Source organism: Microsporum canis, genomic scaffold (assembly GCF_000151145.1).
Source record: "Microsporum canis CBS 113480 supercont1.1 genomic scaffold, whole genome shotgun sequence".
Lineage (NCBI taxonomy): Eukaryota > Fungi > Ascomycota > Eurotiomycetes > Onygenales > Arthrodermataceae > Microsporum > Microsporum canis.
Genome location: NW_003299169.1, coordinates 1,363,464 through 1,377,011, shown reverse-complemented (window position 1 = coordinate 1,377,011; position 13,548 = coordinate 1,363,464). Strand labels below are relative to the sequence as shown.

The following is a 13,548-nucleotide window of genomic DNA, read 5'->3' as shown; positions in this document are numbered from 1 at the left end:
CACACGCTGACAGTGACAGTACAGACAGCATCTTCCGTCCGGACTCCGGGGCAGATCACGGGGTTTACTTTCTTTTCGTTCTAGAAGCCTATAAAATCGAGGTTAAATTTAGTCCAATCTTTTTGCTTCTTCTCGTTTCATAACAGGTCATCTGCCCTATGGATACTGGAAAACCACTGGAAGTTGTCGATTAGTGAAGGAGGCTGTCTCCCTCTTTCTCCTCCCCAAGCCTACCGCACATAGTACGGAGTATGCATATGTATATACAATGCAGGCCCCTGTGATAAACTTCATGCTACCTTCAATAATAGCAGCATATGATTATAAGCGACGCTCGATGGGCTCTCGATTCACCATCCCAAACATTATTGCGAATATGGCTTGCCTATAGGTGGATGGATTGCCTGTTGCTTCCATGCCTATACCGTGAATATAGCATCGAAGTGACATGGAAGCCTGATCTTTGTAATCTGGCTTCGTCCAGATATACCCAGGGAGTGACATGGGTAGGCGTATCGACCTTACCTTTCAATGGCTCAAGATCAATGGTCGTGCATGGTGACGGCATGATACTTGAGTGCATCCCCACCTTGTGATAATCGACGTAATAATTACGCCGCTCTGCTGGTCTATCCATGCAACGCAATGGTGTGCTATGAACAAATATCGCTGGATCTTTTATTGGCTTGCAACAAGCTAGCCATTGTCAACACTGTGGGTTTAGTCAAAGAGTCTTTATTGGTAGACTGCCCTTGTCGCGTTGTGAGATAGGTGCATTTACCTTCTCATTCTGTTATACGATCTGCTTCAAGCGTGGCCTAGTGTAGCCAGTAAAACTTCAAAGAAATCTGGAGTGATGCATGAGAGCCTCATTTTTTTCGTGTCATATGTCATTTGTATGCTTATATATCTATCACAAAGATCTTCGCCAGTGAGAGAAGGACAATAAGCGATATAAATACGGAGTAAATATTTAAATATCGACCGTCATACCATGGTTGACTGCACATTTTCGGTACATATTTATGTTTAGAAGCTGGGCATACGGCTCCTCGTGGAATATTCGATCATTGGCGTGATCTTCAGGGAATTGATCCTGTTTCTTTGGAACGGCAATAAGAACCGAACAACGAAGTCGGCAAATGAACAGAACAATACGCTAATATGGCTACCAGCAGTTTACCAGGCCCCCTGTATACACACAGAAGGTCAGCCTGTCCGTATCCCGGAATGTGTTGGCTATCCTGTGCCGTTATATGGTCGTACTGGTACGAAAGGACTTTGTCTGGGGTAAAGAGCTAGCTACCATGGTCACCTCCCTGGTCGCTTCTTGCTCTCCTTTTCCATTCTTTTTTTCTTTCCATAATAGATCTCTATATGGCACTATTAGCGCGGATCTTCAATGTTGCTCTCATCGTAGAAACAATCAGGTATGAGAGGCACTCCTTAATCCTGTATAACCCTTTTCATTATTTTGTGCATTTTCATCCCCCACTCCTTTTTTCAAACACGGATATCCTATTACGCGGGTGAGCCTGGTTAAAGGGTGTTCAGTATTGTGTTTTAGAACGTCTCCGTACGGAACATTACCAAAAGTTCGGCTTATGTTAGATAATGTATCCGTTGTAGCTTCGATATCATCTATGAGCCGATTCACCATGGTATGCCTAGTAATATCGACGGACGGCTAGAGTGGCCGAGATACTCCATCGTTATCACATCTTTTCGTTCGTTTTTCTGTTATCCATAAGAATGTTATAGTACGGAGCTGTATTCTCTATACCTGGCTGGGAAGTCTTCTGGCAAGCTTGTAGTTGAAATTGAAATGCCATTCACACGAGTGAAACCACCGCAAGGCCTGAGGGTGAACGTAGTTATAGACTAGGCGATCTCAACTGTGTCTACCAACTGCCCATCAGCACGGAGTACTCCGTATGTATTGGTACTGTTGTGGCAAAAGCAGAGTAAGGTTAAGTGATTGGAGTGGGAAAATCCCCCGCTGGTGCATCGATAAGTAATCCTACCACACCATCACAAGATCTACCCCTCCTTCATATTTGCAATATCATGTTATTAGGAAGGTAGGCATGTGTGTATATATAAATGTATCAACGTATATCAGAGTTAACGAGGCTTTCCTTCGCTGGCCCGCCTTTGCATGTTTTTTTTTTAGAAGCTGCAAGGGCACTTGAGATGGCTCAAGTAAATAAGTGGGTGTAGGATGTGGTCGTTCCATACTTTCATGATTTCACAACAGGCTAAGCTCCAATGACATGAGGTGCTGTGTCATACAATAATGATATGCTTCCCTGCGTATGCATTGAAGGGCGTAACCTGTTAGAGCTGCAAGCATAGGTTTGTAGATGGCTGGAGATAGGGTATGGCATTTGCTTTGTCTCTTGATATGATTGGAACCCCTAGTTCCCATTTCAAGATACTGGCATCATCAGCTAAGGCTGAAGCTTGACTGCAGGGTTCAGGGTTTGAATTTGACAGTCCATCATGCAAGTAAGCGTCGGTAAGAAGTCATATGCGATGGCTCCTGTGTATCAGCCTTGGTATCCATTCTTGCTTTCCATCTCCACGGAGCCCTCCGCTATATATGGGCGCACTGGGAAGAATTGATATAAGACCCTTATGTCAAATCTGAAGGATTAGGTATCATACTCAAGCAGCTGATCAATATGATACAAGAGCAGAAACCAAGGGAACAGAACGTATAGATCATTCCTTATCTCCACCGATGGATTCAATTAAGGCTGTGCAGAAGCGATACGGAAGGAATTAGGCTACCCCTTGAGCTGCATGGAATTACCTATATTGATATCAGGGCCTTGCTTTAGCCATAGATGAGGACACCATCTCGCGATATCCTCTGAAGAGGATGGAGAGTGAGTCACGGTTCCAAAACCCGAGATCTAAGAGCGAAGAGTGAAATGTTTAAATCAGAGTCATAAAACATCATATCACATAAAATAGAACCAAGCCTGCGCTCGTTGAATCCGGAATTTAACACCAGCGTTACACCGAACATATTCTCCACATTGGAAAATTTTAACCTATGTTTCTATTTATTACCCAGTTAGGCGCTCCACGTCATTTGAATATCAACTGTTCACTTGCCATCTTGAAGAATACCCTTGATATATCGCCTTTCCCTTGTGGTGTTTGGGAGGGCGGTCCTGTCCGAGGCTGGCTGCTGGGGATTTGTCAAGTTCAGGAGAAGTTAGTTTCTGGAGGCGTTCGTATACAAAACTTCTATGTTGGCTATGTGAAAGGGAGAATACATTCCCGGTTGCTGCTTGTGCATGTTGAAGGGGAAGTTGGTAACTATTCCTTGGAATGCATGCAATTTCCAGTTGCGGAGGTAGCTGCTCTAGCATAAAGGAGGATTGTGGGGAGAATGGCCAAGTTAGTAACATTGCTCAATGAGTTTGAAGGCCAATAGCATGGCGACAGACCGTGAAGTTCTTATGTTGAGGTTCCTTTAAAGTCGGGAGGTTCGAGCTTAGCCTCCATTTCCTATCAGGGTTTAGAGAGACACTAAAACAACTCTCTTTTAACCAGACCAGAACCAACAGCTGCCAGGATAAAAGAGAAGTATTACTCTAGTCTATTCCAATGCTGTCTCTTATTTTCTGTCTCGTCGTTGCATTTATTATAATAACTCCTCTTTATATCGTTTATAAACCTCCCAGGGTCGTCATCCGTTTCGCTCAGCGCAGATGGGGGGATATATTATGGCATGTTCCAACCTCTAAGAAGATAGTTGCGCTCACAATCGATGATGGACCGTCGAAATATACGCCGGAGATACTGCAAATACTTAAATCTAATGATGCAACTGCGACATTCTTTGTTATCGGGTCCCATGTCACTCCGGACCGTGAAGAGGTTCTACGTGACCTCATCCGCGATGGTAACGAGCTAGGCAATCATGCCATGCGTGACGAGCCCTCATGTCTGTTAGGCGAAGCTGAACTCATCCATAACATCAACTGTGTTCAGAAGATTATATCTGATATCAACTCCACTGCTGCTCCAGATAACATTAATAGTCAGGATGCAAAGGCTACTGCCACTCTGAAGAATCTCTATTTCCGCCCCGGGGGTGGATTCTTTTCCACTAAAATGCGTCGGACAATATCAAGTATGGGCTACCGCCTTATACTTGGTGATATTTACCCCCATGATCCATTCATACCATTTTGGAAAATTAACAATTGGCATATCCTGAGTTCATTGCTCCCAGGTGGAATAATAATTTGTCACGATGGGCGGTCCTGGACTCTTCCGTTATTACGAAAACTACTACCAGAATTGAAGCGTCGAGGGTACCGAGTGGTTACTGTGACAGAGCTATTGAGGGAAGAAAAATGAACTTGACAACAGATGTTGACCTGATGGATCCTGCTATGCTGTGAAATAGACGGTAGCTGGTGGTACCCTTTAAGGACAAGGCTACATGGTGAAATTTTCCAAAAAAAAGAGGGGGGTTGATGTTATGCCTATCTTCCATTAGCCTATATTGAGAAACAAGCATTAACCGGGTCCAAACACCGGGTTTCAAGAGCCGGGAGTATACGGAGACAACCTGTCATATAGCTTGATCGTTCTTCCAAATTTTAAACTATATATGCATTCTTTAGACATTATAGTGAGGAGATGCCGTATAAGCCGTTAGGTTGGATTGGGTATATATAGAAAGCCATTATATTGCGTTGAAAGTCTCAACGTGTTTTCAAACCATTCTGTGGGTTCGGATGAAGTAAAGGAAGTATATCCCATGGTTGACAAAGAGCTGAACGAAACATGTGGAGAAACGTTGTGATGGATGCGAGTCACAACCTTTCGGGATGTGAAGTAGAGATATGTACCATAAGTATCCCAAGATGCAGGCAAACAAACCTGCTTAAATGACTGGACAGTTTTGTGCTAGCTACCTAAGCTGAGTTCTGTGTCTGTCTCGCAAAACCATAGTAACCTTTGTGGACGGCGGAGCTGACTTGATCAGATCTATCAACTTGCGCAAGCCCCTCTGAGCCTCGTCAACTGACAAAACAGAAGCCTTGCCCCTTTCCCTGTGTATCTAAGTAGCTGCAGAAGCGCTGTTGATAGATCTGATAGTCCCTAGTCTGCTCACGTGCATGCGGCTCACTGACTAGTTACATAACTATCTGACTCACTCTCTACTTCTTCGTCGTCATCTTCTTCATTTTCTCCTCGCCAGCGCCTGAAATCAAAGAAGAGCACATCACAAGTTGCCTCGGAGCCCGTCATCCAATTTTCTGTTTTGTTGAATCTATTCTATTGTTTCTTCTTTGCCTTCTGAACTGTCGTTCTCCGTTCGCCCGTTTCTCAAGGTCACCGGATGACCTGCATGGCGAGGGACAACGCACGCTTGCTAGGGCCTATCATCGATACTTGCAGTGAGTACCGGTACAAAGTTACACTGAAAAGTATGTGATTCTATGCTTTGCTTTAGCGAAAGTGATTAAGTTCCACATATTTTGATGTCCGCGAAACCTCGTCTCAACCGTTTTTCGTTGGGCTGATAATTGATGCAGGTCACGGACTTTGCAGCTTTTAGTTACTCGGGAGATTCTTCTTGTTTTACCCTTTTCCGATAGAACCTTGGACGGCTTTCGTATTTGGATAAAGGGTTCCGAAAACTCTTTTGGCAATTTGTTGCTGTTTTGCAGTGACATCCTGTTGACTTCGAGCCTTGTAACCCGGAGCTCTGGAACTGTACGAAGTAACAACACTTCCCGTTTATCAGTATCTGAAGACGTCCATTTTTGGATCCTTGGTTTATTGTCCAGCGTGTGCAATGGCAGGTATACACGGTAAGTCAGTCAGTTGACGTCCATATACCCCTTTGAGCCATACGGCCGCATGCCGAAGCGACAGTCGATGAGTACAAGAGCAACGATGCCGTGTAAACAGACTGTTGTCGTCATCCCCTGCTGCCTAGTATATACGATATATAACCTTTTTTCCCATTTGGTTTTGCGGCCCCGATGAATTTCCCTGATTTCACACCCTGGCATGTTTGTTGCTTCACCAAGTCATGTTGCATACACCTCGCATTTGAACCTAAGATGGACGTAATGTGCATCAGTGATATTGGGTCCCGAAAGACTGGATGGGCGCCTATATGCATGCCAGTGAACGTCAAATCAGTATAACCCCAATGCTGCTTCTAAGAGAGACATGCTCATAATAGCTCATTCTTTAGGTGAAGATCCACCAGTGCCTCTCCGAGCGCCGCCTGAGCAAGCTCATCCCCAAGTTCGCAGAGGAGTAACTGCTAGCCACAGTTGGTTTGAAGGTAGGCTACTTGACCGCCCCCTATGTTTACATTTCAAAACCCAAACAAAACCGACCGAATTATTTTCTGGACTGTTCGGTATTTGGTATTTCCTTGACGTGGTTTTGCAATTACATTTTATTCCTTCCAATTATTGCAGCTTTGCTATATAATTAATTTTACATCTTCTCCAGACATGTGCCACAGAGTAGTTGTATCACAACACTACATGTCGCGCATTTGTGGAGCCTCTACCCGAAGAAACGATATTTACGGGATACACATTTGTATATTTGTATACTTTCGGATTGATCTCCACTTCCATCCCACGCTGCAATCCAAACCAATTCTTGCCACCTATGCTACTGATTGTCTTCAAGTAACTGACAGCTACCCAAGTGCCCTCCCACGGAAGCTATTGTTCCCTCAGCTATGAATCAACGGCCGAGCCTTTTCAAATGGAATCGGAAATGCCCGATCAGTGGAGGAATGACCCTTGTGGAACGGAGTTCTTTCCAAGTGAGAGCGGCTCGCCCAAAATCGAAGAAGCAAGGGGGTTCACAAGGCAGCTATTTGGGCTACCTCTAAGCAACGAGAGTCCAACATTTGCTCCCGATAACTCTCACCCGGTTCAGAAGCCTGTATCACGCGTGGAAAGGGAGAACCCGAGGGAGTTTCAAATAAACCAAATCCGCCGTAGGTTCAACCCGACGGAGCGCCATGACACCCATGACACTCATCTGACGTTCAATATGAGACCATCGGATCCGGACTTTTCCTGCGATATTGTCGGCTTAGATTGCATTTTAAACGTCCCCGCGACCTATCCAACCTATGGAGAACCATCTCTAGAGGTAATAAACGGAGATCTAGACACGGATAAAAGAAGGCTTGTGGAACAAAAGTTCAAGCAACTTTCTAAGGATGCCAAGTCTGGTAACCTATTGTATTGCATGAATGCCCTCGACAGGCATCTTGCAAATCTTCTTTCTGCCACTCCCGTTTCGGAGACATATGATCCCATAAACCAAAAGGGGCTGGTGTCCTCTTCTTCGACCTTGGATTATAATGTTTCTTCAGGAATGAGTAACCGGAAAAAAACGGTATCCATGGCATCAACGATAAGAGATCCCCAAAGAAGAGTGAAAGAAATTGAGCAGTTGAAGTCCCGCTTGGGCAAACACCCTTTATTCCTGGCGCATTCAGATGGAATCAGATTTACTATTGCCATTAAGCCATTTCAGCAAATGTTGCTACCGAATGCTCTTAGGGATTTAAAAACTATAACCCTCATAGTGCCGTCAAGTTATCCCAGTGAGCCGTGTCGAATCACGATTCCCGAAATTAATGATAGTTCTGCCCGATTTACGGAACAAGCATTCTATCAACATTCTACGGATAATCCTGGAGTCAGTCTAACTGCCCATATTAACTACCTCGCAGCAATGATGCACAAAATATCATATCAACAATCCGTTGAGCTAGAGATAGGCCTTCATGAAGATTTGGGTGGAGTATCCCTGGAAGAATATCCTCCTGACAATGACTCGCCACCATCACTGCATGTAGAAACGTCCGCATTAACCGCCGTTCACGCAGAGGCCCACAATCTAGAAGATAAATCTCATATCCAAGTTATCCCTAGACCCCCTGAGTGGGAGACCCCTGAGGAGAATGACGGCGAAGCAAGCGATGAGCAGCCAGTTATGAATGAACCTAAACATGGTGGGGGTGGCCGTAAGGTCCTAATATCATGCCCAGCGCTTGAGCTTCAAGGGATTGAGCTGCTTGAGTTAAGGAATCTGTCCCTGACCCTTAGATGTGCTCGATGCAAGAAATTACAGGACATAAAAAATATTAAAATTGGGGACGATGGCTATAGTATTCCTCATGATAGGGTTGAAAGTTGTCAGAAGTGCTCAAATCGCCTCAGTGCAGGTAGGCAAAAGGCTAAAGATATTGTGCTCATGCGGCCAGGAGTGGCGTAAATAGCTAACTTCTCCCTCTCCTTAACCCATATTCACGCATTAACTGCAGATCTTCTTGACTAATAACCAATTTATCTGTATTTTCTAGGTTTCTACCGCGAGCTCATGCATGCTGGCGTGAACCGGGCGGGTACATTAACCCTCGAAGGATGCACTCCTGCGGATTTACTTCCAAGGTGAGAAAAGAGAGAGAAGAGGTGAATGTTATGGCCCATTAACCCACCCCCTCTTACTCCTACCGTCATACAAACAGCCATCAACTTGTGGGACTTTGATGAAGCCTTGGTTAATGCATATACTTAGCAATTTTACCCCGACATGTTCAAAATGTTCCACCACATATCCAGCACCAGGCGTCACAGCCTTCCAAGGAGATGCCTCTATGGCGTTTTGCCGCGCCTGTCACCAGAAAATGAGTATGTTCTGTCTTACACTGGAGAGCATATACCATCCAATCTAGTCCCTGCCCGCCTTAACCGGGATCTCCCATTGATCAGATATATTGGTCTTTTGACAACTTACGAATCGGGGTCTTAAATGATAGGCTTTAAACTTCCTGATACTAAATTTTTACTCGTTGGTGATGTTCATGGTAAGTCAGATGGTATTAGTTATTCTTCTTATTTTATTTCCCCTCCGAGCATGCAGGACTTGTTGTCCGTCCTGATTGAGCCCCTGTTCATGTTTCATTTCAGATAGCCTGCTCCAGGCGTTCTCATCCCAAATATGCGGGGGGCAAATTTCTGGGATCTGAATAACCCACCCTGCATGTCATTTCGTAGATCTTTCCAAGGTCTTTCCGGGGAGATTTATTTTCCCAAGTTAAAGTTGGGCTTTTTTAATTTCCCCATTTTATCTATCCAAGCTGAACATGCAATTTCCTTACACCAATTTGATTTGCTATTGAGTTGAAAATCAACGCATGCCCTTCATTTTAGCTTCTAGCTATCGACTTAGAAGGCTTACGACGGTTATTGATTCCAGATATTTTACGCCCGGGTCGGCAGCACAAAAAGGTTCGTGACCGGCTCGCAAACCAGAATCTTACCATTACCCTTACGATATACTACTGCCTAAGATTCGGCTTTTACACAAAAAGCTGATTGAGAGATTGAACCGCTGACATGCCTGTGTCCTGGAACTATTTAGCGAAGTGGGCTGCTGGGAATCACCGCAGGAAGTGAACTACCTCGTCAAGGGGGATGTGTTCATTACAGCAAGAGCCATAGGTGGTTTAGGTGAGTTCCTAAATATCCCCTCTTGTAATTAGTTGCTGTTATATATAGATATGACAATTTTCCTGACGCTATGATATAGATTCAGCTGCTGTTCAAGGGTATTCCCCTGCGATAGGCAAGTAATTTCTATCTGAGCAAGACAACGATGTTACGTCTATCTCTTTTTATCACTATGTTCTGACTATATACGTGATTCAAGGTGCCACGATAACTCATCAGACCATCCATACGAACATGCGAACCGAATGATCTGGTATGTATGCCCTTATCCTACGACAACACTATCTATATCCAACTATAGCTACCGCAAATTTACGTGACCGCCATCTAATAATTACAGTGGATTCTGTTCTCGTGAACAACTATATCGACCAGAAACCTGTGGACTCTGCCGATCTTTGCTTGTTGATAAAGCTACGACTGGTTTCTGGGAGGGAGGAAAGGGAACTAGAAATAAGCAATTGATGAATAGGAAAGGTATGTGGCCATAAAAGACCACCATAGCCAAGTTATTGAGTGCTAATATTACATCTGATGATTAGACCCGCGGAAGTACAAGAGGCCTGATTCAGCTGCGCCAGGGCCATCAAATACTAGATAGTTACTATGGTGGAGCAAATGGTAATGTCTGCCTCATCAGTATCAATTACCTGTATAGGTATAATGTATTGTGTGCTGGATAACTCGATGAATTTTAAATATTCTACATCTGAATACCTAAAGCGTAACTATGGCGGCAGCTCTTTATATGTACTGTAGGCTGATGGGTACGGGATGAGATTGATACTGATAATTATTTGAAGTACCTTTCTTGATTACTACCTTGCTCATTCTATGCTACCCGTACTGCTTCCGAGTGCTTGTAAACTAATCCCAATATCTAGATATGCAATGTATATTCATTCATTCATAATAATAGTGATATGGAAGGTGTAAGTTAGCGCAGGTTATAACTTGCCCACCATATAACCCGGTTACAACTGCCTGCCGTACGCCTGCGCCCCCCCATAGCTCTAGCATTGAATACATCATTTCTTAGATGTCCATAGCTTTTTTCATTAGTGCGATATCTGACCAATCAGCCTTCTGAATACGCAGTATTCTAAGTCTCCCATGCCCTGTAGGAAATTGGGAGATTGGGGACCGTGGATGACTATTATTTTCTGTAAATGAGGAGCCTTCTTGAGAGATAACGCCAACAACTCGGCACATTTTGGATCGCCCTTGGCCGCGGTCGAGTAATTTTTGTTTGTTGTTTAATTTTGCTCCATGGCCATTACTTCCATCTTCGCTCAAGAAATATCTACCTACCTGGTTGAGATAGCTATTTTGTTGCCACCCACGCCATTCCCCCATTAGATAAGGAGGGTGTGTGGGAAAGAAAATATCTGAAAAGATAAAAATCTGGGAAGGCCCACTGCGGTAAGATTTAGACACAGAAGCATAGAGCTCCACCACGGTAGTTGTTCGAAGGTTATCTTCTGCCCTCATGTCTGGTATATTGCGGGAGGCTAGAGTTTCACCAATGCGAAAACATGTGCGGAGGAGGATTTGGTCTGAACTTAAACCTTGAACTGCGGATGGGCTGCTTGTGTGTAGAGGGAAGTTGGATCTAACAAATGGTTCGACGCGAGGAACCTAGGCGGCCAGTTAGCTTAATATTGAGATGTATATTCCTTTTATAAGTGGCCTTTAATTATGGGTCAGAAAAAAAAGAGACTATTTCTTTTTCATGTCTAACCTACCTCCATGTCAGAAATATAGGCTATATCGTTTACAGCGGAGATTTTAGTGGCATTAATATTTTTATTACCCGTTGCGGGTTTTGGAGGGAGCCTGGTTTTCTCAATGGTTTGCTTCTTTGTAGACGTTTTAAGGTTGCGCGGACTTTCGCTCCCAGGGAAGAAATCCACCCCGGGTATACTGTGTTGACCATCAGTGCCGGGAATACGGTTGGAAATACCACAGTTCAGTTGCTTAGTAGTGCGAATGGTAGAATTAGCGCGGGAATTCATGTGTGTATTTCCGACTTTCAACACCATGTCACTGTTGGTTGAGGGGAACCTATGGGTATTGGCAACATAGTGATCGAACTCCAACCAAAGATTGCCATCTATGACGCTCTAGAGCTAAAACGTTAGTTTAAAGTAGTAAAACTATGATAGAGATATGTTGTTATTTACCCCAAATTCATCACATTCATGGATGTCTGAAGCCTCAAATCCTTTATCCTCTTCAAAGCTCTGGCAAGAGGAGGGAGTTTCCGAAGTTGCAGAGTTTTTAGGTGACAGAAAAGATGCTACTGTTGAAGTGGAATATACGCTCGAACAGGTGGAACAGGTGATCTGAGTGTTTTCTTTATGAAGGGGATAATCGTATGCTAGAACCTGTTTCCCTCGCGGTACTATGTCATATTCTCCAGTGAAGAAAGGGTATATATCTTTAACAGTCACTGTTTCATCGGAATTCCAGTGTTCTGGAGTTCCAGTTGAATGGGTATTTGTGGGATGACAAGTAGAATTCTCATAAACGACGGGGTTATCCTCCATATCTGAGGAAGCTTCAGTCCTGTTATCTATGAAATATGTAGTTATAACAAGCACATATGATGCTGGCTATCTGTAGATGTTTGATCCATTAATAGTGCTTCATTTGTGTAAGTTGTTTACCTTGGTGTTGACGTTGTAGAAGATCAGTTCTCATTGGATGCCTAACCAAGGACCGTTCAAATAAAGTCAATTACTAATGTAAAGCTTATGTAACATTGATGTTCTGTCCGCTAGCAATATTGAGCTTCAAGATATGAGACCAAGATATGAAAACCCAAGGTGAAGACCAGACTTGATACAGGATTACGCAAACGGAAGGGAAGCACATGGTTTAAGAACAGAATACGAAGATGTCATATGCGTTGGCTTCTAAGAAACGAAAGTTCCACCGCGTCCTTGACTCAATCTCCCTCGGATCCTCCCAAAAATCAAGCTCACCCCAGCCGTCGCTGGCAGGAGAGGATAAGCTAATGTTGAGCGGAACGGCCCAAATAAACCCTTCAATAAAACGCGTTCGACTATCACGAGGCGAAAATACTGATGATTCAACTCCATTACCTTCGAGAAATACTCTGTCTCGGCACTCGACGCCTTCGACTACATCTCTACGGCCCAGCTTCGTCCCTTGGGATCGCGAGCGGTTTTTGGAACGGTTGGAGACATTCCGCAACGTTGAACGGTGGAAACCCCAACCGGACGCTATAAATGAAGTACAGTGGGCGAAAAGGGGATGGTCCTGCACCGATAAAACCAGAGTTGAGTGCGTAGGCGGGTGTGGGCAGTCTGTTGTTGTTAAACTACCCGATGACATAGATGAGTTGGAAGAATATGACAGTGAAAAGATAGCAGATCGGAGGGAAGTTCGTATGTGCTCCAAATGGTGTTCAGGCGGAAAATTGGCGTCTTTGCTGACAGGCTATGGTTATAGGAGCCCAATTGGTCATCAAATATCAAAACTTAATCGTCGAAGGGCACGCAGAAAAATGCCCATGGAGGAAATCAGGGTGCGATGGTATGACTCTGAAATGTTAGAATATATTTCAAGTAATATATGCTAATGCTTCCATAGACTCAATCCAGCGTTTGCCTTTGACCAAAGCGGAGACTGCACTGCATAGTCTCCAAACACGGTACAAAAACCTTTTATCTGCGGGTAGCAGGCTTCCATCGATGGAAACCCTCATTCTCCCGGAGAAATTTGACCAGGAGTTTATGTTAGCGTCTTTACCTCCCGAAATTCTTGCTGGTGGGGGCCCTGCAGAAATACATACGCCGGCTGATGTTCCGCCGAGTGAGGAGACAGAAGATTCTAGTGAAAAGCCCTTATTCACTGCCGATAAGACTGCTTTGGCCCTTGCATTATTTGGATGGGATATCTCTGGAGATGCAAATGCAGGCCTGGTTGGCTGTAAGGCTTGTTTTAGGCGACTAGGGTTATGGATGTATAAACCTAAGGGGGATGG

The 13,548-nt window shown here is 44.2% G+C and overlaps 4 protein-coding genes across 4 annotated transcripts in view; 3 read left to right on the top strand and 1 right to left on the bottom strand.

Annotated features, from left to right (window-relative positions):
- Positions 1–3,621: 3,621 nt before the first annotated feature.
- On the top strand, positions 3,622–4,380 carry MCYG_00505 (nodulation protein nodB; the record flags this gene model as incomplete). Its single annotated transcript, XM_002850355.1, has 1 exon — positions 3,622–4,380. The coding sequence occupies one exon, from the start codon at positions 3,622–3,624 to the stop codon at positions 4,378–4,380; it is 759 nt and encodes a 252-aa protein (XP_002850401.1).
- A 2,400-nt stretch (positions 4,381–6,780) lies between these two features.
- Positions 6,781–10,137, top strand: MCYG_00504 (CHY zinc finger domain-containing protein; the record flags this gene model as incomplete). The annotated part of the gene is made up of 11 exons (XM_002850354.1): positions 6,781–8,248; positions 8,387–8,474; positions 8,602–8,714; positions 8,843–8,890; positions 9,081–9,119; positions 9,283–9,314; positions 9,476–9,536; positions 9,616–9,655; positions 9,736–9,789; positions 9,877–10,013; positions 10,079–10,137. 11 exons carry the CDS (start codon positions 6,781–6,783, stop codon positions 10,135–10,137), a joined length of 2,139 nt encoding a protein of 712 aa, XP_002850400.1.
- Positions 10,138–10,571: 434 nt separating this feature from the next.
- Positions 10,572–12,085, bottom strand: MCYG_00503 (uncharacterized protein; the record flags this gene model as incomplete). Its single annotated transcript, XM_002850353.1, has 3 exons — positions 10,572–11,174; positions 11,282–11,659; positions 11,720–12,085. The coding sequence occupies 3 exons, from the start codon at positions 12,083–12,085 to the stop codon at positions 10,572–10,574; spliced, it is 1,347 nt and encodes a 448-aa protein (XP_002850399.1).
- A 350-nt stretch (positions 12,086–12,435) lies between these two features.
- The window catches only part of MCYG_00502 (C3HC zinc finger domain-containing protein), a gene marked incomplete at both ends in the record, with an annotated part of 1,541 nt that continues 428 nt past the window's right edge, over positions 12,436–13,548 (top strand). Inside the window, 3 exons of the mRNA XM_002850352.1 lie at positions 12,436–12,949; positions 13,014–13,097; positions 13,155–13,486. Coding sequence (XP_002850398.1) covers positions 12,436–12,949; positions 13,014–13,097; positions 13,155–13,486 — 930 coding nt within the window. The remainder of the gene's footprint in view (positions 12,950–13,013; positions 13,098–13,154; positions 13,487–13,548) is intronic.